The sequence below is a fragment of the Pteropus vampyrus genome, unplaced genomic scaffold (genome assembly GCF_000151845.1).
Source record: "Pteropus vampyrus isolate Shadow unplaced genomic scaffold, Pvam_2.0 Scaffold352, whole genome shotgun sequence".
Classification (NCBI taxonomy): Eukaryota; Metazoa; Chordata; class Mammalia; order Chiroptera; family Pteropodidae; genus Pteropus; species Pteropus vampyrus.
The window spans coordinates 295,644-320,300 of NW_011889133.1; the positions used below are offsets into that span (position 1 = coordinate 295,644).

The window sequence follows — 24,657 nt, forward strand, 5'->3', positions numbered from 1 at the left end:
TTAAAAGTTTTTGTCAGTTTCCATGGTAACGGGTCTTTTGTCCTGGACAGCCAAAGGGTAAGGATTCCACTGTTCTCTGGCTTTCTTTGTTGATGCCGAGAAGTCATCCCTCCGGGCTTTTTTCCATAGTGCCTATTTTTTCTCTCTAGTGGCACGAGATCTTGTTTTCTGCTTTTTGCCTTCATATCTGTGGATATGTTGCTTTTTATCTTGCTAGGAATTCACTGGGATTCCTAAATCTGAGCTTTGTTGCCTTTCACCAACTCTGAGAATTTATCAGCTTCAGACAGTGCCTCTTCCTGTGACCACCTTCTCACTCTATTGTGCTTTATGGTCCACATCTCAACTCCTTTGCTATTTTTCATTCTTCCTTCTCTCTTTCTTCTTCCATGGACTACATTCAGGATTACTTCTTGAGAACTATCTTCCAATTCACTGGTACCCCTTCAATTTCTCCAATCTATTTAGTCCTATTTTTTATCTCAAATTTGTATTTTTTTATTTAATTCAAGGCTTCCTCTTTCTCCCCCCAGCCCCCCAAAAATCTGCTGGACTGTTTTCCTCTCTTATTTTCATACTTGTTTTATAGTTCATTAATCAAAATGTTATTTCGTCAAAGTTGTGTTCTATTGCCAACATCTGGAGTATTTAAAGATCAGCTTCTGTCTTTTACATCCCTTATTTACTTGCTAGTAAAGGACAGAGGAATGAGAACTACACAAATTGACTAAATAATAACCCAGGTTGTATTCAGAGCCTGCTATGTGCAGCTAGACACGGGAACCTACAGGAAGATTCCTGCTGAGATGACTAACAGCTGGTTCCCCACTGCAGACCCATACCCGGAAAGGAAAACGTAAAATTGAATTCCTCTAACACTTGGGATCTCTCATTCTAAGAGGAGACCACGTCTGTGTGAAGTGTTATTCCTTCTCTGATCAAATTTCCTTTTGTCTCTAACTCTGGCTCGCCCCTGAATTCTTTCCTCAGCAGTCAAGGACCCTTTCACGGCGGGCGTAGGGCTTGAGTCTGAGTCAAGGAGATTCGCTCAGTCTGCATCATTGCAATGCCTTACTTCTTTGTGCATCTTCTAACTTTAGAGCAGGGCTGCTCATCTGCCTTGGTTTATCTGAGAGAACTGTGTCGCAGCTTTAGAGGGTTTTGCATTTGCCTTTGGACATCGCCCGGAGGTATGACCAAGAGTACCACTTTAAATTCCCCAGTTAAGATATTTTGGATCATACAGGTAGCATAAATTTGGACTGAAAACCCACAGAGGGACCATCTTCTGGTTACAGACTCTCAAGGAAGATACCATATGTATATATTTTCACTTCCATCTAGCACCAAGGTTGAGGCAAGTATGTTCCTTGTTGTCTCCTTCTAAAGTTTCTTATTCACCTTAACACTGGAGTATACCAGCTTTACCTAAAGTCACCTGCTAGATTCATTTCCTATTTCCCAAACCCTGTGTAGTCACTAAAGTAGATGGTTAAAGTTAAAAACTCTGAGTAAAAGCTAGCTTTTAGCCACTGCTTACTTCCTAGGATTTGTTTTCACTTCATTTTGAAGATCTGTGGATTCCTTATTTTTGTGCTTATCCAGCAAATGTTTATAAGCATTTTTTTTTAATACATTTTATCCAGGATCTTCTGCTGAAAGGACTTCAGAGTATCTAATCCACCACAATGCTAAAAACAGAAGCCTGAATTAATTCCAACTACACACACTATACTGCCCCCAACCTTGACGCTGACAAGAGTGGGTTGTAAAAAGGCCGAGTCCAAAGTTTGCAAAAAAGATCAATTCTAAATCTGCTAAAAAGGTGAAGAAAAAAAGAACTGGGCTGAGGACAAAAGTAGAGTAAGTACCTGGCATGATGTCACCACAAACGTCCCATATTTCTCTTTTCCTCAGACACAAATGTCTTCTGACATTTAGACTATTTGTCCATTAGCACTACAATTATCTGGGAAAGGCAGCAAGATAGTAATCCTTCCTATACCCTCCATGAAGTGGAAAGACTCTTCCTTTTCAACAATATAGAATTGTGTATGGAGTGCAGCACTTTCCCTCAGTTAAAAAGAAACCAAAAAAGCTAGTTGCCCCGTGCTTACCATAATGCTTATGGCTCCTACAACGGTATTAACGGGTGTAAAAGCTCGTGGCTCGACCCATTTGTGGATGGCTGGCCCTGGTCATTCCATACTACATAAAAGGAGAAAACCTAAGTCAGGATACTGTGGATAAAAGAGGGAGAGCTATAGAAAGTAACCTCACAGGGTGATCTGATTGTAAATTCCTAACTGGGCAGGTCATGGAGGGCAGTCACGCCCCAGGCATATAACTTCTTCAGGTTTATCTTTGCCTGAAGCAAGCACTGTCCAATTTTCTGGAGCTTCTAGGTTAACCTTTGAAATGCCAGAGTCATCCAGACCCCCATAACCACCCTCAAGGGAGAATGTAAACTTGTTAAGCATTCTATAATCCAATCTCCCACCCTCATTTAATCTTCCTTAGGTTCCCTCATTTATTTCAAATATATATAAGAAACTGCAAACCGTCATTCTAGGAAGCATTTTTCTCAGTCTGTTGAGATCTTGCATCCAGGCATATCCTCTGTTTGGCTCAAATACATTTTTATAAAAATTCTCTACAGATTTGGACATTTTTACATCGACAATATAATAATGCAGACAGACTAAAACATTTTCATTGATGCTTTCCCTAACACACTTCCTCCAGCTTTCTCTCCATCCAGGCCTGCCCCTAAGTTCTGGGTGGATCAGCTGAAGAACTAATTAATACTTACAGGGACAGTCAGACAACAGCAAAGTCAAGAGGTCACAAAGTTATAGGAAAAATATATTAGCTCCTACAGTGTCTTTTCTTACTTTTTTGTGCTTTCTTTCTTGAGGTAGGTTGTCTCTCAGGTGTGATTTAAGTGTCCAGACAGAAGTATGTCTGGTACTTCCTTGGCCAACGGGGCCACTTACTCTCTAGCTGAGGTATCCTTTGTAGCCAGAAGTGACACTAATCAAACAGCGACTCCAGGGGATTCTACATGCCTTGGGGGGCTACATCTCAAGGACTACCTTTACCTCTCAGCAGCCTGGGCATTACCTACATAACATGATTTGCAAGGTAAGAAGTTTCCCCAATCCACATGCTATGTCAGTCTATCGCTATTATCTCAAATACTACAGCAAGCAATCTAGTCCTTTAAAATAGTCTCCTCTATGAATTCTCCCTTTCTGTGGCTTTCATCACACCCACCATGAAACTAGTATGCCTGCCATGGAGATGGAGCCAGTCATCTTGGATTCCACTTTGAGATTGGAGTCTTAAGCAAGTCACTAGATCAGAATCTCAAGTTGCAACTGACCAGGTATTTGAATAATCTAGGTGACTTAACAAGACTTCAGAATCCCGAGTCCCACATATTGAATCCATTTTGGGAAATGGAACACAGGAATCTGCATTTTTAATAAGCTTCCCAGGTTATTCCTATGTGTGCTACTCAGATCTATGAGACTAGGTCCAGTTGGTCCATAACTATCTGTCTATGCCAGTACCAAAACGAACCTTTACTATCTTATACTTCAGACATAAAGATAGACAAAATTAGAAACAATAATCTTCTTCCTGGGTGAGATGTTTCCAGTTTGTAACAAAGTACACTTAGTTCAGCAAGAAAGAACAAGTGGCCAAGTACGGCCATAGCTTTGAGCTGTCAGTAAGTACATCACAGCAAAACTCATTATTGCACAAACATGGTAACAACAACAACAAAAGTCTCATTGAGGCAGAAGAGTGGTTGAACGTAATCTATATCCGCTTCCAGAAAAACCACTCAGGCTCTAAGGATCAGGGAATGCACAGGCAAGTCTGGACAAAATCCATAGGACTGAATCCTAGAATTGGTGTAAGAGATACCAAGTAGCTTCAAAAACGTTACTAAATTAGCATCAAGAAATTTGAGATATAGGGGCTTTACAGATCACTGTTTAACACCTTATTTTACAAACAGAGAAGAAAAATGTTTTTAGAAGATCACAGATCTTAGCTACATTGGATCCTCATGGGCTATAATATACGTGATAGAGTTCATCCGTTTTTTCCTCTAAATTTAACATCCACAACAATGCCTAGTATAGACGCTCGGTAGATATTTATTGAATGAGATAAAACAAATGAAACAATCCAGGGAGAGGGGAGAAGAGTAAGGTTTGTATACAACTCAATGCCAATGAATAATAAAGAATATAAAAGAAACCAAGGCTATTTAAAGGCTATAATGTAAGGAAATAAAGGCGGCCATGTTTTTTCTACAAGTGAAAAAACCACCTCAAGTAGGGCTTGTGAACTTCTTCGGAAAGCAAATTTTTAACAGCTTTTTAGCTCTTGTGCATCATCCTTCTAGTTTAAAACTAAACTGTCAGACACAAACCAAACTTTAAATGGTTATCAGTTACAATGCTCTAATTTCCTAGTCTCATTAACCCAAGAGTTTTCATATGGAAGAACTATTCAAAATTGAGACATGACCATCATCAGAAGCAGCTAGATATTTTTAATCAGAAGATTGGGCACACGGAAACAAATTCTCTAGACTTTAAATTATAGAACAGGAAATACGGCCCCAGAAAAATAAGTCACTTTCCACAGGTCTTAAGCCTTGACCTCTGCCTTAAAGACAACCTCTGGTAATCCAAGTATTTGCTGCCCACCCAGGCATTATTTGGTAGGACACAGAGGACACAGGACTGGCTCTTGTCTTCTTACTGAAGGGTTGCAGTTTGCATGAGAAACAACATTATAGCCCAGTTTTCAGTACTTCTATACGTGAGACTTTTAATTCTACATTTTTGTAAATATTAGAAGGGCAGATGGAGTTGGTAGCTTCTAATCTTCTACCCATAAACGTTACATTCAAGAGGGCCTTCTACTGCATTGGGCTTTATTCAGTTCGTTTTGTCAAATGTTGCAAAAGAATCCCAGTGACTTAGGAAGTCATTAATTCTTTATACTTTAGTTTCCTATCTCTAAGTTAGCAATAAGCTTCCTGTACTCTTAGCCAGATTTTTGAGAATCTTAAGAGGAAATCCATTGCCTGATAACATTGGGAATGAGCTCAAAATAAATCCATCCTGGTACGACCCCCTTCTGGGTGCACCGGAGAAAGTCCGCCAATATCTAAGAAGGTAACCAAGATAAAAATAAGAAAAGAGGTACAGATTGAAGAATGACACAGATCCCCTACATACACACTTTAAAAACTTTATTTATATAAAAAACTCATTTGTTTTTAAAAGCATTAACAAGAAAGAAAAACAGAAAAGGTATGGAGCAGAAGACATGCCCCTTAGTAGTGTTTGGTGGAAAGGTGCGATTTTTGGTTCTCTGGAATTGAATGTTTAGTGTTTTTATAAACGAAAGAGAAAAAAAACAGTTAAAGGTCCCCCAAAGCCCATGGCTGTTCTATTACCCACACCCCACCAAGAAAAAGAGCACCAGGAAAAGAGCAGAAGAGGACACGAGAAACCAAGAGTGGAGCCAGGTCCGATGGGGGCGGTTTCCCCTGTGCAGTATGTTCTTGGGGTCAGAGAGAGGAAAAGGCTCCTTTTTGCCAGAAAAGGAGCGGAAAGAAATGGGAGGGGGAAAGGGTAAGTAAGGGATTCTAATGCATAGGGGAAGAGGAAAGGTGCAGTGGGCTGTGCACTTTTCTCCCACCCCATAGCCTCCATATATAAGGGAAGGGGGAGAGAGGGTAACGCTTTCCAGTTTGCACTGAACTGAGCTTCCAGACTAACGGGAGGAGTAAACTAGCCCAACCAGCAAATATGCACTGAACTGCAAGGAGGGGGTATTTGGGGATGGGAGACAGAAATGACTTCCCTACAACCCCTTCGGAGATGGTACATTTTGAGCAACTAAGGAGTAAAAATCATACCACTCACTCCTCCCAACAACCTCATTTTGAGATTCATCAGAACAGGATTTTTGCAAAATCCCAACCATATACTGTAGGCAAAAGCTTGCTGTGGCTGAAACTAGAGGCTACGCCAATTCCCAACGGAGAATCTGGGGTTCTCTAGGTCACCTCTCCTCTTCTTTCTGCTATTTAGGGCCAATAGTGGATAAGAATCAACAAAATATAATTTGCAAAACCATGAGAAATGAGACTGCAGAGGCAAAGAAAGGCACATGGAAGGGAAGGAGGAGATGCACCCCAGGCCAAAGGCACAAAGAATAGGCAAAGCCAGGGGCAATCCCTGCCTTTTAGGGTAAAGGGGGCAGAAGTATGTACATCAAGTCCTTTAGTCAGCCAACCAATCCAGGGAGTAGACAGGGGAGGGCAGGGCTATAATGGGGGAAAAGGAGAAATAAGGGCGGGGGGAAGCCAGCTTTGAAGCTTCCTGCCAGTTTCAGACTAACTGATTCATGTACATTCCTACTAGCTCCTAAGGTTTTTCTCCTCCCCAGAAGACATCTTTCTGCTCCTTCTCACCCAAAAGTCTTCTTTGACACATTCTCCTGTTCCTACAGCCTCTTGCAAATGGCCAAGCCAGCAGACATTATCACAGGTTGGGAGAGGAGGGTTAGGGACAGCCTCAGTAGGGGCGGCGGCAGCAGCCCAGTTGGCATGAAGCTTGGAGAAGAGATGGAGTCTGTAAGTTCTTGACGGTCCCTGCCCTGGAGATGAGGAGAGCAAGGTTTCTTAATCTCAGTTCTAGGAGACCTTCACTTACTCAAGGACCCTTGCCGGTGGTATGTGCCAATGTTGCCAGCCTTCTTTGCTTCAAAAACAGTCACTTAGGAATAAGGGAAGAGCTCACACTTCCCCTTCTCCAAAAACACCAAAAAGTCCCTTCCCCACCAAGAAAATCAAAATCTTGATAAAGAAGCATCGGTTTATCGGATTGCTGTACAACACATATACAGCACGTAACTTCCAATTCTTCCCATGGCTTCCAATGAAGATCTCCACTCTCTCCCTCCCTCCACACGAGGCCAAGAGTTCCAGGGAGAGCTGGCAAAAAGAGCTAACCTGCAGCAGTTTCTCAAGATATGCATATAAGTGAGTCAGGGTTCTTGGGAGCAATTGGAGGGGATCGGGAACGGGGAAGAGGGACAATTAAACTTCACTGGAAGGAGTTAGGAGTCGATGGAAAGAAGGCAGCCACTTAGGGCTGTAAGGGCAGGAGGCAGCCTGGCAGTTGGCACAACAGTCCAGCGAAGAAAGGGAAAAAATCATCAGTCCATTTCACCACCAAAAAATAAAAGTACATATATTATAAGCCCGGATGTAGCTGAGATAGTGGTGCTAAATCTTCTGCTGTAGGGAAAAAAGAGAAAGATGTTAATAGGGTTGGGAATAAAAAGGCCCCAAAGACAGTTGAACAAATCTGGAGGCAGGGAAGTAGCACACAATGGAGAATCATAGCAGCAGCAGCATGTCCCAGCCTCGGAGGAGGTAACAATCACAGACTCGCGCCCCAAGCACATGTGGCTGAGACTTGTGTCTCTGGCCTGATCAGATCAGCGTGATTGGCAAACTGCTGGCACACAGGGGCCTCCTTCCTCAGTGATGATCTTGGGGGTGGCTGGAGGACATACCATGGGGGGGTAAGACACCTGGTCCCCCTCCTCATCCAAAACCAACACATCCAACTCTTCCTCCAGAGAGTCCTGCCCCTCGTCCGGCTGTGAACACATGCAATTTGTTAGTACAAGAGTAAGGAAATAGGAACCTTGTGAGTATGTGCCAGATCTAGGGAAAATCCCCAAATCTGTGAACTCAAACAAAACAAGATAATAGTGAGAGAAGGGCAAGATATTCAAGAAAATGCTGGCAGGACAGGAAGAGAGTAATGGATAAGAGTAGACCAATTAGCACTAGTCACGTCCATAATACACTTACAGTCTTCCTTCCCCCACCTCGACAAGTGTAGAACAACAGGCCAAGAAATCTAAATGGGAGTCAAAACTCCTACTTTTCCCGGAAGCCTCTATCAGAAAAGGATGCTGTCTATCACTAGGTTACTTTTTCTCTATTTCACAAAACATGCAGGCTTCAAAACAGAATCAGCCGTAGGACAAGAGTACATAAAGAGAATTTACCATCAGGGGTGTTCCCTTCAATGGCTCCATTTCACCTAGATCCCCGGATCGATCCAGTGTTCTATTGTGGTCCCCTCTCTCATTCAGTGTAGAGTAGTTGTTATCTAGTGAAAAAGTGCACAGAAACATGATAGTCTCCTCTAGTGTATAATACACACTAAGCAAAGTGTGAATTAGGTCCCTCTGTTGGGAACGGATCTTTGCCTAATGCTCTACAAAGGCATTAAGTTCTGGCGGCCCCTGACTTAAAAAGAACTTGAATCTAATTGGGAATATATATGGAATACGGAGAGTGTGACATATGTTAATAAAGCAAAACTGAAGAGATCTGTCTATAAAAGGCATTAGAATTAACAGAAGAGAGAGTGAGGAATACCACAAAGTTAGTAAGGGTCTAAAAAGGAGACAGGACTTCAGTTAAGCCTTTGGGGATGAGGAGAGTTTAGAAAAGCAAACGAGGAAGAACATCCCAGTAAGAGGTATTAATGAGCAAAATCAGAAAAACACAGAGAGACAGAAAAGTGAGTTAGATCAGCTGGGCTGAAACAGAGTACGTGGAAAGGAGACAGACAGAGGCCCAGGGTCAGACTATGAAAGGCTGTGATGTAATACTTTAGGGACACAAAACATGATTCTGTAGTAATGTGGAAGGCATATAAAAATTTTTTTGCTAACTTCTGAGTATGTGGGAATGTGAAACAAAGTAGCTGAATCAAGTTTTACTAAATTTCCTCACATCCTTCCAAATGGAAATGTCCGGCCAGTGCTCTTCCAACGTGGTAAATGGTGAGAGTGCTAGAAAGAACTGCAGAGCCTGACAGCTCTCCTCATCCCAATGAAGTATCATTCCATATCCTTAGGCTGGAATTCATCACCTACCTAATGATTTTGTGTTTGATCCCATATTGCTCATCTGAATTTCTTCCCGATCAGGTTTCTTCTTATCTATATGAAGAAAGTTATTCAGGTCAAAACCAACTCTTCAAAATCTATAATCATAAAAATTGTTCTCTAGTCTGTCCTCTCTCCCTCCCATTAACTTTTACTAAGAACCCTCATCAAAGCTTCATGGGACTTAAAGAGATCACTTTCCAACTCCTAATATATGAAACCATTCTCTCTAAGCCAGCATTTTCAAGTTATTTGGTCTCAGGGCCCCTTTGCAGTCTTAAAATTATGAGGAGCCAAGGAATGTTTATTGGTGTGGGCTGTATGTATTAATGTTATCACACTGAGAAATTTTAAATATTTATTTATTTCACTTAAAAGTAACAATAAAATTATTCTACATGAACGTAAGTAACACTTTTAAAGAGCATTTGAGATCTTGCCCCCTGGCATATGTGGTCAGTTTGGCTCAAATAAACTCTTACAAAAACTCTCTAAAACAACAGTAATAATAACGCTGTTAACTTCTTTAAAACAAGGATTGTTTTACATTTTTCACATCTCTTTAAAGTTTGGCTTAATAGGAAATAGCTGAATTCTCATATCTGCTTCTGCATTCAATCTGTTGTGATGCTATTTTAGTTGAAATAGATAAAGAAAATCTACCCTTACACAGATAAAAAGTTTAAAAAGGAAGGGGAATTTTAACAGCCTTTTAGGATAATTGTGGATATTTTTTGATAGTTCACTAATACTTGACAAGTAGAGTTTCTTTAAGGTTAGCATCAATGTGGAATCTGAATACAAACTAACGTCTTCATATTCTGTTAAATCACATTCATTAATATCACCACTGATTTCATTAAAGTCTTAAATATTGGGATGTTACCGGTGCAGATACAAGTCTTCTAAAATTATAACTTTCACTCGAAAATTCAAGCAGCAAGTACTGTCAGTTATTTTTCCTCAAAGTGACAAGCTCACTATTTTCGATTTTGAGGAAATGTCTGCCAAATACCTAAGTCCGAATAGCCATAGTTTTTCATTTTTTTCAAGTAAAAATGGTGTTCTACAAAATAGTGGCCAGTCCAAATAGTAACAGAACTGCTTTTCCTTAAGACAACCATTATGCTTTAGTATGGTGCGAAGTGCTTTACGAGTACTTCGTATGTCATCAGCACAGGATATTAAAAAAATGTGCACTCAAGGTAGAAACAATATAATTAATAATTTTCACAGTTCCATCGAGTACATTCTTAAGTGAAACGAGTTCTCTTTTTTCATTGTGAGAGCGTGGCAGAGAAGACCGCGGTGACTAGTCTGGTTTGAGGTCACTGCCTGGTTCAGTATCAGCCCCCGGCACGAACATCACCGCTGCTTTTGCGCCATCAGCACAAATGCCAACACACCTGGGGATCCTCAGACCACATTTCAAGAACCCTCATCGAGGCAAAAGCCAAGTGTCATTAAGAAAACAGGGTTACAATACATGCTTAAGTGAAAAAGAAAGTGTCCTCAAGACAAAATGTATGATTCACCTTTTGGGGAAAAATGTATTTGCTCACATGACAAAAGTGTTCAGACAACTCTTCTATATATATTGGCATCAATGATTTTAAAAATGCATTGAAGGGAAATAGCACATTCCCAATAGCAACAGAAATTAAATTATAAAGTTAAAAAAACATGTTTAAAAGCCATAATCTAAAATGGTAATGGGTTTCTCTGGGTAACAGAAGTAAGTGGTTTTGTTGTTATTTTTCTGGATGTCTGTATTTTCTAATTTTTCAACAGTAAACATGTATTACTTGGTATTATATGGAAATTTAAAAGGACAAAAAAATCATTTTGCAATACATACACATATCAAATCATGTTGTACACCTTAAATTTATAGTGTTATATATGTCAATTACATTTCAAATAGGGAAATAGACTAGGGTTTACCTTCCAGTCATTTTAAGTCCACAAGCAAACACAGGGGGTCACACCCAAGGTAACTGCCTATTTTATTTTCTACCAGCTTCAATCCTGAGGTTAAGTATTATTACTCTCTACCAAAAACTAGCTCACTCAGAAATAAATATATACCCTAGTTCTTAGACAGTAAGCACACTACTGAATAGCAGAGGCAAAACAAAAGCAGAGGGATATGCCCCCAGATACTGCACCTGACTTCTGGTTCCGGTCAATGAGAGGGAGTGTGCTATCATCATATGAGTGACTGCTCTGGCTTCGAGAAGCACTGTTTAGATTCACCTGGAAGGAAAAACATAAAATGTAATAATGTCACAATAAGAAGATATGGGTGATATCGTGTTGCATAACAGGCACAAACCTTTAGGTCTCTACTCCCAAATACAACTCTTACCAAATGGTCATCGTAAGGGTTAAATAAATACCTATATAGTGAAACAAACTAGGATATCATGGCTTCTATCTGTGTTCCTGAACAGATTACAAAGGTATCAAACACCCATACTATCAGCAAGAGACATAATCTGAGAAAACAGCAAACTCCATCAATGGGCTATGACAGATTTGGGGAAAATCAAAAAGGCCACCATCCTTCACTGCCACCAGCATTTACAGTATGCTACGACACAAAAGACTAGAGCTGTTTTGGCAGCAAATGCACTGTGGGCACCACTCATTTTGGGGGAAGAGTAAACCAAACAATTTCTTTACTACCAGAGACATGGGTCTAAAGTAGACTTAATATGATAGTGAAACAGAAGAAACCAAAGACAGAAGCATTACCTGAGACTAAGGGGAGGAAAGGTAAATGTCTCAGTCTCAAGAGTTACCCCACCTGAAAGTCTGATTTCTTCCATCCTTCTTTCTCCAGTGGCTTCCGTAGTTCCTTATACCCCCAGATCGTCTGTAATACAAGTGCTGCTGCTCGAACTTCTTTTTCTGAGCGGTTCCTTTTGAGGAAAGTAACACCATATGGAATTTGGATGTAAGACCAGGGAAGAAGCCGAGAACCTGTTCTCTCTAACATAATGTAATGTAAGAATATAAATGCCAAAATGGGCAAGACCAGGTATTCACCAAGTCCAGTATTCTGTCCCAGTGACACACAAAAATATTTGATGGAAAAGCCTGTTGTCAAATTATGGATCAACATTAAAACAGATAAGAAAGCAAAACCTCTTCACTTTGCCATGTAAGAGAAAATATCCTTAGAAACAAAAGGGAAAAGCTCCTTCCCAGCAACTCCCCTCTCATACTTAAATTCTTTCAGTTGTAACTTTAAGTGTTAAGCTCACCCTGATTTGTTGATCAACACCAGCTTCTCGATACCCTGTGTCTCTCGAAGCTTTTTGGCGGCCTCCAAGTTCTCAGCAATAACCTCATTGATGGTATTCAAAATAGAGACCACGGTGTCCTCAGAGAAATTCTGGGAAGAGCTCTGTTGCCCTCCTGGCAGATTCTTCACCAAGTTAGGAATAGCATGTTTACCTACAGCAGTGAGACAGAAGGAATGTGTGCTGGGAGAACAAGCTGAGTCAGGTTATGAGGTGCCTGACGCTATTCTTAACTGCACTGATAATATAAAGAACAGGTACTATCTCTATGAATCGACTTCATTCTCCTATAGGATTATAATATCAAAGAGAAAAGGACCTGGAATGCCATGAATTTATTGTCCTTCCTATTCCTTTATTTATTCTTTCCTTTTTCAGTCACATTGAAACAATGTGATAGTCCTTTCAGATATTTTAACAAAAACAGTATATTTAATATTATAATAGTTCAATAAGAACTGAGTTATTATAAATTTAAAAAGACAAAAAACTGGGCTCTGCTACTCCAAACTATATTAACTGGGCAAATTACTTACTTGACCCCAAGTTTCCTTATTCTATAAAAAATGGATCTTTGTAAAGTGGTGACAATGAAAACAGACAGAAGTGCTTAATAAGGCCTACTAACAAAGCACATGCTTAAAAAATAGTAGCTATTATTATTTTATTTTTGAAGAGAAATCACTTCTTGTCTTGTGCCTCGTCTTTCCAAGAACAATTTAAACTACAGTTGACCCTTGAACAATACGGGTTTGAACTGTACAGGTCCACTTATATGTGGATTTTTAAAAAAAAATACTGTAAATGTATTTTCTCTTCCTTAATGATTTTCTTAATAACATTTTGTTTTCTCTAGCTTACTTCATTGTGTGAATATAGCATATAATAAATCTAATATACTAAATATGTGTTAATCGACTGTTGACGATATCACTGAGACTTCTGACCAAAATAGGCTATTAGGAGTTAAGCTTTTGGGGAGTCAAAAGTTATACATGAATTTGACTATGTGGGGGGTCAGTGCTCCTAATCGCACCCCACCCCTGCACTGTTCAAGGTCAACTGTATAATCCTCTCAATCATTTCAATAAGTTATTTAGCTGGGTTAAAGGCTGTCTCTGTATTAGGTGCTGATGCAATGGTTAACACTCAGCTCCTTACCAATTAATTCCTTGTTGCGAGCATCCACAGCCAGATTTCTCAGTGCCCCAGATGCGGCTTTCACTACCCGCTCATGTTCACTGGTCAAGAGGTCAGCAATGGCAGAAAGAGCCTTCTCTTGACGCAGAGCAGAGCGGATGTATCGACCATACTAGAAGTAGCACATGGAGGAGGAACAGATTACAAATGGCAGCGTACTAGTTAGCTATGTTCTCCCACCTCCAAATCCATTTTCTAAAAAGGTACTCACCGTCCAGCGCCCAGCACACAAGTTCTGGATAGCTCCAGCTGAGGCTTCTAGGATGGCAGGAGTCTTGCTCTCCTTGAGGAGTGAGATGTATATCCGAACCACCTCTGGCTGAAATAAAAGCTCATAGCCTGCACAAGAAAGGGCAAGAAAGCAAAAGATGCTAATCAGTGCCTGCAAAGGATGCTAATCAGTGCCTACAGACCAGGCTGTGGCTGGCTGAAATTCAGGCTTAGCACTCTGGATTGATGGGTTTACACTTCTCGACCATTAGGCTCCCTAAACTCTTCCGCCCACCCAGGAGCAAACTCAGAGACTTGACTCCATGCCTTAATAATATTAACCCATGGTAAAAGCAGAACAGATATCAACTCGTCATATGCAACTCTTCTCTCTCCTTCCTCTTGCCTCTTTTCTCCTAAAGTTTACCTTGGCCTTGCTTGACACTCAGGTGATTCATTTGCTCATTGAGAGCACTCAGGGTTAAAGATTCCTCATCTCAAATGAATTACTTCTAACTTAACTGAGTCCTTCTGCCCGCCTTTACTGTGACTAAGTAAAAGGGCCTATCATAGATTTAACAACATCCAAACTTTTTATATCCTGGGAATTTTGGACTCACTGTATAGATTAATATAAAGATCCAAAAACTGTGATAAAGAGGCTTCTTATAATGGGTAAAGTTTAAATCCCAAGAACTATAGTGGCTATTTAGGGTACCAAAGTTGCTAATCTAGACTACCATCAGAACCTTATCCTATCCTCAAGTAATGTGAACAGCTGCCATAACAAGCAGTCCCTTATAAGTTACTGCTATAATACCAGAGCTTCCCAATACTTTCACCATCACTTCAAATCCATAAATCAGAGGAGAGAGAACAGTGAGCATATTGTGTAATCTATTGTTAGGCTACCAAATACTTATCTGTGGACTGTGTTTATGAGACCCTTGGAGACTGAAAAGAAAAAGATAACTTACCTCGAGCAGGACTAGTTCTTTTAGGGAAATCCACTGTATCGTTTGCTGGATCTTCTGTGGGTTTCTTCCCTTTGGAAATTAAAAAAAGGAGGAAGGGGTAAAAAGTTTAAGAAAGGAAAAAGTCCATCAGGTACATTTTTTATTCTTCAGTCAAAATCTTTGGATCAGAGATGCATCAAGTGAGGAAAAAGAAAAAAAAAAAACTGGGCCCCCAGCTTGTCCCAGCAGGGGGCTGTGCAGAAACAAGAACAGAAAACAGGCAGCAAAACGGTAAGATAAGGCTAACTACTGTTGCTACTGCCCTGAGTTCTGACAACTGGGGCTGCTGCCCAGGAATAGCATGCCATGAGCCATTAGTTCAGAAGACCTAAACATGTTTCAGTGGTCTTCCTCAACTGAATTTTCCTACATGCATCCACAGGGAAGGGTTAGGCAAGGAAACACTAGGGAAGCTAAAAACAAAACATGCGAATTAGAAGTAGATAAGCGCCTTAAAAGATTCCACTCACCTCTGGAGAACCACTCATCTTCCAGTGCGTCACCCAAGGTGGAAAGCAGAGAAATGAAGGAGGGAAAATGCAGGAGAGAAGTATCAACAGGATCATGGGCAAATAAGCAGGAAAGCAGAGAGGAAAAGAAAAACATAGGAAACACAAAGGAGGAATGGGGGAGAAGGCCCCAGATTAGTTGAGTTCTCGTCCTTCACGGCCCCAATCATTGGTACCAATACCACCACCACCACCACCGCTGCCACTGCCACCACCTTGAACGAAGCACACAACACAGAGGAAGCAGCAGAGAACAAAAAGACATCCTTGACTAGGCAGACTCCTATGCTGCTCGGCAAGTATTTTGCACCTAAAACTAAGTATTCTTTCCTTTCCCAGTCCTATGTTAAAGAGCAAGGAACAAGGAACTAAGACTCACCTTTGCCCTTCTTGGCCCCAAAGCAACTGGCAGCATGTGGCCCAGTACTGTTGGCAACATTGGGAGGTGCCTCTTGGTAACGCTCTGCCTGTGGGATCTCCCGGTGAACTTGATACGACAAGTTGCGAAGGAGGCAAACACAGTTCTCCACAAGCTTGGGAACATAAGCGAAAAGACTCAATGAGAGAGGAGAATGCCTACAGTGATGTCCCAGCAACTACAGGCTTCCATGATTCAGATATTAATACTGATCCTCAAAAGCATAGCCCAATCCATCATCTCTCACGATGCCTCTAAATGCCCTAAACTTCTCAAAATCCTTGTAGCCTCAGGCTAATGGAAGGTGTCTGCCACCATTTGGTGTATGAGTAGAGGTGGGTATACGTTATCTGATGTTATTTAAAAGCCTGAAATAATAGGTCTGGCACTACAGGTACCTCATGGTTGTTGTGAAGAGAATTCACTCAGCCATTAACTGACCTTGCTGTCTGAATCCTTCTGCCCGATCTCAGCCTGAACAATGAAAATGAGGGCATCCACTAAACCATCACATTCCCGAAGTTTCCGGCGAGCTTCGCTTCTCTCTGAGCTGACATTCCTAAGGGGAAAGGAAGAGGTGTCAAGATGACTCGAATCCAGAAATCCTCTTTTAAGATCCCTCAGCATCTACAAGCCTCCTCGTTATCTTTTTTTTTTTTATTAACTGTAACAAATAGTGAAGACACACTGTAAGCAAGGCACTGCAGTTGAAAGCTGAGTAAGACAGGCGCTATTTTCAGGACATTTATAACCAGGCGGGGGGTGGGGGGGAGTGCAGAGAGCAGGGAGGGCATAAATAAAATATACCAACCACAGTAATTCAAGATGGAATAGATACTTTTTGTATAGAAGTACAAATGAAGACAAGGCAGAGCAGAGAGGAGTATATCTCCAAGAGAGAAAGAATATATTGTAGCAATTGCAGGACTTAAGAAGAAAAAAATCAGGAAAACCTTTTTGAAATAAAGGCACTTGAGTTTAGCCTCAAAAGATAAATAAGGAGAGAAGGGCGTTACAGACAGAACGATCCTCCTCAGCCACCTCCTACTCTGTACCCTTTTTGTTGCACTGATCGCAGCCTGACCTGAAATACAGATAATTGAGGGCAAGGATGCAAACACCAACACAAGCCCCGGACTAGACAAGTGCCTTACGTGTGGTAGGTGTTGAATAAATGTTTACCAGATTAAACGAATGAAGTCGAATAGGCACAGAAGCAAGGAAAATATGTAGGCAACAGCAGGTAAACCAACACAGCACGAGTATGCAACACATGAGGAAGTAGTGACAAAGGCAGAGAGACAGGTTGGAGTCATAGTGTGCAACAGATAGGAATGAAGGCTGAATGATAGGCTGAAGAATTTAAACTTTTTTTTTTTTTTAAGGAAATTAAAGTTAGTTCTCAAAAATTCAAACTTCATACTCTCAAAGTCCTATGTTACCTAAGGCAGCCAGCTGTGTTGGTGAGCACTGACTCCCACTCAATATGGCGTGGCTTACAATCTTCATTAGGTTCCCTCTCCCAACCAGAATGCGGAATGATCACTTCATCTGTCAAGGCATGCAGTGCATGATCCACAATCTCCATTTTGATTGAGTCATGAGATGAGAGATTCCACAGGGTCCCTGGCAGAGACAAATCATCAGATAGCTCTCCAGCACTCAAGATAATATGTTTGAAGAATGTCAAAGAGAATCCCTATTCCATCATTTCTCAGTCTTCCTCAATAACCAAATATCTTGTAATGAATGACATTCAAGCTTCTGTTACCCACAGTTAAGAAATATATTTTATATTACGGCTCAATACAAACACACATATCATGAAAACAGTTTCATAAAACAACACAAGCAATGCTCTCTGAACTATCTATACCACAGAGTTTCTCAACTTCTTCACCAGTGACTTTTTGAGCTAGATAATTCTTTGTTGTGGGGAGCTGCGCTGTCTACTGTTAGATGTTTAGCAGTATCTCTGGCCTTTACTCATCAGATGCCAGTAACACTCCCTCTTCCTCTCCCCAAGTTGTGACAACCAAAAGCATCTCTAGATATTGCAAACATCCTCGAGGGGTCAAGAGTGCCCCAACTGAGAACTAATCATTATTGCCATTGTCTTTCTTTTGTAATGCTTATTGTGATCCATAAAATTATGTTCCATACACACTAAAGGGTCACAACCCACAACCAGAAAAACCACTCTTCTAAAGCAAGGACCAAGCTCAAATGTCTATATATACCAGGCAGGTGAGTCAGGACAAGCAGATAATTTAAAGAAATTGAAAGAACACAGATAAATGGCAATTGACACTCAGATTCAATGTTTGGGTGACCACTTTCTATATGGCAGTAGTTGGTCAGAGATAACAGAATGTGTTGGGGATTATTGCAAACCAGAGCTCACATGCCTCAATCAGCTCAGACCAACTACTGTCAGGGAGCAAAACAGATCCATTGTTACCAGTCCTTGTACATTTTTAATAAAAGCCAAAATTCTGAGAATTTGAAGTGAAATATTCTGAATTTTAAACATTAGCAACCAATTCTTTAAAACTGTGAAAACTTTGCATGATCCAAATAAGCCCATGAAATCTAACCCAAAGGCCACCAGCTCACAACTTTAATCAAAAGAAAAGGACGAGAAATCCTTCCAGCTCTCAACATCTCTACAAGTAACAGTGACCCACTCTCTAGCAGCTTCCCTTGGGCCTAGAACTCACCAGTAATGACTTCAGTGAGGTCCAGATCGCGAGCCTTTCGGAGCAATCGCACAAGGGCAGGAACACCATCACAGTTCTTTATGGCAATCTTGTTATCCTGGTCCCGTCCGAAAGAGATATTCTTGAGCGCTCCACAGGCTCCGAGGTGCACTTCCTTTTTGGGGTGGTCTAACAATCCCACCAGTACTGGGATGCCCTTGAGCTTCCGAACATCAGTCTTCACCTTGTCATTGCGATAGCACAAATGCTGCAGATATGCAGCTGCATTGGACTTGACAGCATCCAAGCGGAAGCCTAGCATGGCAATCACCTCTGGCAGCTCTGGCTGTCTCCAGTTGGGGGGTGGGGGCCCTCCCTTGCGCAGACTATCCAAGCTTGCTAAACTTCCCCGTTCATGCTGGGCCAAAGGAGCCCAATAGTACTGGTCCGGTGGCACCTCCTCACCAATCATGTCTTCATAGCTCCTACGGTGTTGGAAGAACCAAGAGGAAAGAGGAATACATCAAAGTTGTCAAGTCTGGTTTCTCAAAGAGCTCCCATTATCCCCTCATCTTTAAGGTAGGAGTAACCCCATTTTTATTACACTAGATCTTCTCTCATTTACATAAATGATCAATTCTTCTTAATGAGGTAATAATTTTAAAGGCATCTGCAATTAAAACTACCCCCTCCCTGCTCTGAAGTTTACTAGCCCAGAGGAGAGTAACAAGCACTCAGAGATAGTAATCACACACACAAAAAGAACCAAATCCTGCTTAGTAGTGAATGGTACCTGACAGCTGTTAACCTCTCTGGATAAAGATTGAAATAAACCTTTAGACAGCACAGAGTTAACCAAAGCAACTGATTCAATACCACAGGAGTCAGCAAACAATGTCTGAGAGCAGTTCTTATAAGCCCTTAGCTAAACAGGACATGAGGCATTTACACAAAGGAAACAGCTGGTAGGATAAGACTCTTAAACACACTTCATATTTCAGGCTCTCCTTATCCTATTTCGGAAATCATAGAAGAGGAGGTGATGAGTAAACATGGTACAGGACTTCTTGCTACACCATACAAGGATTCGGCTTTAGTACTGATGAGGTATATAAGCCTGAACATTAATTTTATTCAACAAATATGTTGGAGACGTGATTTCTAGCCTCCAACTTCTAAAGACAATACCTCCAATTCTGTCAAAATAGAGACTGACCACTACCACATTGGGATACCCAGTCACTGAGAAAACGCAACTGAAGGTAAAGATTATTCCTATTTCAGTACTACCAACAACCACTAGAGGGTGAATCTGTCACACTATTATTTATTCATAACCACCAGGAAGGAAGAGACCCATTATCTGTGAGCTCATCTCGCTCAGTGGCTCCCACAGGAGAGAGAAGAATCTATTGTGTGGAACTCTCCAAACAAGCTCCTTGTTTGTTCCACAAAACCACTCCCACTGTCACCAAACCCTCAAGGTTATCCTAAGCAGAGGGCCTGGCCTGCCCCATAGCTGTCAACATCAACCACTCTCAACAGTGATTTAGATGGACAAAGCATTTAGTAAAAAAATCACTAGTTTTTAATATCACTGAAACAAATTAACAGGTTATACAGCTAAATTTTGAAAGGATACTAATTACTATGTAAGATTCCATTTTCATAGGAGAAAATAAAGTCAGTATGTTTACATGCACAGAAAAAGAACTCGAAGGAAATGCACTAACATGTTTTACTTTTATTATTATTTTAATATAAGCAATTAACAATAACCAGGATTTTGGTCACTCAAATATTTCCTTCTTTTACAAGCAGTGGATCATGACATTCTTTTCTTTGTTTTACAAATAACAAAGCTGTGCCCAGAAAGATTAAATGACTTGCTTGAAGGTACAGAGCTAGTGGCAAAGGCACAACCAGAACTAAGGTCTTCTGGTTCAGTGCTTTTTCCACTAATCATTCTGCCTTACTATTTTCATTTGACCTTGTATTACTCTCCTAGGCCCCAAACAGGAAGCTACAAATGTTCTTGCTAGCCAAGCAGGTTTCTAAGTTCAGTACCACCCTGGAATAAACCCGAGAACTAAACCCAAAACCCTCTCTATGTCAACTGCCGCAGCTAGGGACAGCAGAGAATGACTTGGCCACCCACGCCCACCTAGGTCCAATCACTTTACTAATGAGGAAGTCAGAAAGGGCAGACTTGTCAATAAGCAGAAGGAGCCAACACCCTGGACAGACCACTTAGATGATAGCTATTATCTATACCACTGCTCCAAGTTGTACCGGCTGAGGTCTGGTGCCTTACCCCCACCCCCAAGAATAAAAGGTGAGTCACACGGGAGTTGGATTAGCTGTTTAAAAGTTACCTGAAAGGTGAGTGACTCAAGCTTAGATAATGGGGCCTATATCCCCGGGCCCAACCCAGTCACTGTTAACCGAGCTACTTAATATGAGGAAAATGAGCGCCAGTGCTTTTGTTTTAGAAGGTCATGACCTCATACAGAAATTTGGCAACAGCTGCTGGCTATCCTTACCACCAAGACATTCATAAATCTCCCTTATTTCTTATTACTTCTCTTTGACTGGAAAACACTGTCTCTGATTTATTCTAAAGCAGGGTTGGCAGCCCATGAGTCAACCCTATTTTTGTACAGTCCCAGAACTAAGAACGGTTTTTATATTTTTAAAAGGTTGTAAAAAGAAGACACGACAATAACATACAACAAAAATGATATGTGACCTGCAAAGACTAAAATAGTTCTATCTGGTCATTTACAGATAAGATTTGCCAACCCCCTTTCTCAAGCATTCTCTCAAGGCAAACCATCTACCAGTCAAAACATCAATCGCAAAAAGAATCACAAAAGAATCCCCAGGAGTGAGCAGGACAGTCAGACTAGACAGCTGCTTAGTGACCTCTCAAGAGTGTCAATAATGTACGACCTTCTAAGGATGCCACCCCCATTTCACTTTATAATCAAATGTAAGAACCCAGGAGTAAAGTGCCAGGGCTTCTGTGAGATCAAGGTTGATTTTTAATTTGAGATTAAAACCACCGCAGGGAGGGTACAAGAACTGTCTATTCTGGCCCTAAAAGCCTAAAATCCTTAACTCTGTCCTTAATATCAAACCAGAAGCTAAGGAGTTCACAGGAACAGTGAGTATTCCATAGCCCCGGGCACTGGGCTCCTCTGCAGTGCTCCCTAGCACCAAAAGGGGGTCAGATCTTAGGCAGAAATAACAGAAACTCTTGGCAAGAAGCAAAGCCCACATTCTTCAGGACAGAGACCAATAACCATCACGAGTTGTCTTCTACAACAAGAATATGATTTTTATAATGAAAAAGGAGACAAAAAAGCAAGTCAATGTTTAGTAAAATCAGAAAAGGGAAGAACAGGGTGGCCTTCCACCAAACAAACAAACAAACAAACAAACAAACAAACAAACAGGCAAAAGAGGGGGGCCTTAAGTGTCTCTGATCCCAAAAAGCACTTAGGAGGAGAAAGAAGAACTACCCCTTTCCACTACCTTGAAAAGACCCCTTTTCTTGCCTACCTGAGGCGTCGGCGAGGGTCAGAGGGTGTCCCAGTTCGACGGGCAGTGCCATAATCAGACATCATGCCATAATCCAGGTCATCGTAGCCCATGCTACGCTGGTCGTCCTCTAGACCATAAGGTTCTGGGTGAAAGCGATGCAGATCCACACTGCTCCCACCTACCCGAACCTGGGGCTGGGGCCCGTAGACATCCTGTCTACTGGGTGCCCGATAACCTTCCATGCTGGGCCTATACCGCTCTTCAATGCGGGTCACCCGGGACAGACTGCCATAGTTGTCACTGCTGCTTGGATACCCATCTTCATAGTGGCGGCTATATCCATCAGGAGGGTAGTGGAAGTTCCTAGGAAGGGTAGCAGTGCCTGCCTGCCCCACGTAGGGACCAGGTCCCCCATTGCCATTCTTACGGAAGTCACGACCCAGAGTCTGGATATAGTTGTTAGAAACTGATGAGGCATCCATAGGCAGCCCATCTGGTCCCACAGGGACTGGCTGTACTGTCCGTGTTGTCACAGTCTTCACTACTTTCTTGACCTTAAAGTAAGGAAAGAGAAAAGAAAAATTAATGAAGTGAACAATACAAGCTTAAATTCTAGACCACTCTAAGAAAAAGAAACAAACCCCTACTTCCAGCTCACTTTACTTAGAAATGCCTCACAATCTACTATCTATCCCTTCTCTCCATCTTCTAGAAGTCTCCAGGCAGGAAAATTGTCGTGGCAGTAACTTTGCCTATAAAGGAAGCTACCATAGACCTTGATATACCATCTCTTTCCCCCATTCCATTAGATTTTCCCATATCTCTTCTATCTTCTCTGTCTGGACAAAGATCACTTTCTTTATGCTTTTGCTACAGATCAGTGGCCCTTCATCCACTTTAATTAAGTGCTTAACCCCTCCCCTACCAGAGATCACAGGAAGACCTCCTCCAACATCCTAGGCCTTATATAAGCCTTAGCTTACTGTGGTCTCTGTGCGACGAGTGGTTCCATCATCTGAGGTCTCCACGGAGACAACAGACATGGCTCCCTCAGGGTCTTCCTCCGTGTAGGTCTCCACAATCTGCCCTGGCTCCTGCATCCTGGGAATGGTGCTATAGAGAAGGTGACTGTGATCCTATATGGAAAAGGGAAAAAGTTACTATTAAGCCCTATATATTAACACTTCATCCCAGTGAAAAGCATAGACTCCCGGAAGACAAAGACTCCTCGTGTATCTTCCATGGGCCCCAGGATTTTTAGAGGGGTGGCTGTCTCCATCTTTTGAACTTATACAAAAGGGCAGGGGATATAATCTCTCAGTTCTAACAAATTTGAACTGAGTTAACTAGAGCCACATCAACACCCAAGTGACACAGCCAGTAGATTTAACGTCCCAGTTCTGGTCATCTAAGGAAATATGAACTGTTAACTGTAGCTACATCTATATCTGCGTGATCCTTCAAAAAAGCTCACCCAATAAAGAACTTATATGATGAACCAGAAAATCCCAATAAGAGCCATCTTCTGACTAGCTCTAGGTTACTCTCCAGGTACAGCCTAAGGCTCAAGACTGGCCAGATTTTAAGTAGGCTTTTCTGCAAAGTAGATGTACACCCATTCCAGAAAAGGGATACAATAACTGAGGGATCAAATACTGGATCAATGATCATTAAAATTCATTCTATAATAACGCTACATATACATTTTGAAGCTCTACTCTTTTACTTCCTAAATAAAAGAAACCAGTGCTTACAATGTGCCAGGCACTTTACAAGACACTAATATGCTCTTATAGAAGATACGAAGGAAGCAACTGAAACCTTGAGCCAAAAGAATTACCTGGGGTCCGTTGAGTTTCAGATCTGAAAATTTCTGTCGCTCAAGGTCACCATCGCCCACAAACCGACCGTTCTGAAACATAGCCCACAAGAAGACAATTCATTTTGTGGCCTTCCTTTGCTCTATCAAACATAAATGATCTTTTTTCCAAACAGGAAAAGGGCTTTCAAGAAGATATTTGTATCTGTGGCCTGGAGTCGTTCTGTCAGTACTCATTATGGAAAAAAAAAAAAAAAATCACTCCTTAATCTGAGCACTTTCCTCAAAATTGGAATCAGCAGACTGGGTCTCTGGAACACAAGAATGTAAGCTCCATGAGGGCGGGGGCGGGGGCGGGGTGGTCAATAATGTATCCCTAGTGCCTTGAACACTGCCTGGCACATAACAGGCACTCAAAAACTACTTGCTGAGTAAACAGCAGAGACTCAGGTAAGCTCCCCGACACAATCATTTTGGAAAGCTGTAAGAATATAAGGAAAGTTGGAAAGGCCAGGTTGGGGGGTTTCCAAAGACTGCTTTATTGTTCCACACATCTTCATGCTCTACTATCACTGGAAACTCCCATACCAGGCAGCTTTTTAAAAGCAGCAAGAGATGAGCCTCCCTTTCCAAGTAGGAAAGAAACAAGTACCCCAACTCCCCTCAAGACAACAGATTTTAATATCCTCACCACCAATTATTAGAGCCACAGAACACACTTTAAAAATGTCGCCCTTAAGTTGTTCTGTCTTGAACAGCAGGAAGTAATATGGACATTATACTATGTAAAAATACATTTGACTGCTCCTCTTCCAACAGAATACAGTGAGATCCAGCACCTTGGGAGACTCCTTCCCCACCCTATTACATAGAGAGCGTAAGGCTGCAGGGAGAGGAAGTTAAACATTACTTTCAGG

General features: G+C 41.4%; 1 protein-coding gene across 12 annotated transcripts in view; it reads right to left on the reverse strand.

Moving 5' to 3' along the window:
* Positions 1-6,415: 6,415 nt before the first annotated feature.
* CTNND1 (catenin delta 1) overlaps positions 6,416-24,657 on the reverse strand; it is a 41,349-nt gene continuing 23,107 nt past the window's right edge. For 3 of the 12 annotated variants that reach the window (XM_023522605.1, XM_023522606.1, XM_023522607.1), the window contains exons 4-20: positions 23,762-23,833; positions 22,905-23,057; positions 21,940-22,475; positions 18,397-18,860; positions 17,119-17,302; positions 16,118-16,235; positions 15,638-15,791; positions 15,220-15,237; positions 14,711-14,779; positions 13,735-13,862; positions 13,485-13,635; positions 12,285-12,477; positions 11,825-11,939; positions 11,182-11,271; positions 9,004-9,064; positions 8,125-8,228; positions 7,393-7,707 (exon numbers count right to left, since the gene is read on the reverse strand). In XM_023522605.1, coding sequence (XP_023378373.1) covers positions 7,543-7,707; positions 8,125-8,228; positions 9,004-9,064; positions 11,182-11,271; positions 11,825-11,939; positions 12,285-12,477; positions 13,485-13,635; positions 13,735-13,862; positions 14,711-14,779; positions 15,220-15,237; positions 15,638-15,791; positions 16,118-16,235; positions 17,119-17,302; positions 18,397-18,860; positions 21,940-22,475; positions 22,905-23,057; positions 23,762-23,833 — 2,775 coding nt within the window. In that variant the 3' untranslated portion in view covers positions 7,393-7,542. Of the gene's footprint in view, positions 7,340-7,390; positions 7,708-8,124; positions 8,229-9,003; positions 9,065-11,181; positions 11,272-11,824; positions 11,940-12,284; positions 12,478-13,484; positions 13,636-13,734; positions 13,863-14,710; positions 14,780-15,219; positions 15,238-15,637; positions 15,792-16,117; positions 16,236-17,118; positions 17,303-18,396; positions 18,861-21,939; positions 22,476-22,904; positions 23,058-23,761; positions 23,834-24,657 lie in introns of those variants that run through there. The other 9 variants (XM_011378999.2, XM_011379006.2, XM_023522611.1 and 6 more) reach the window with 9 other exon arrangements.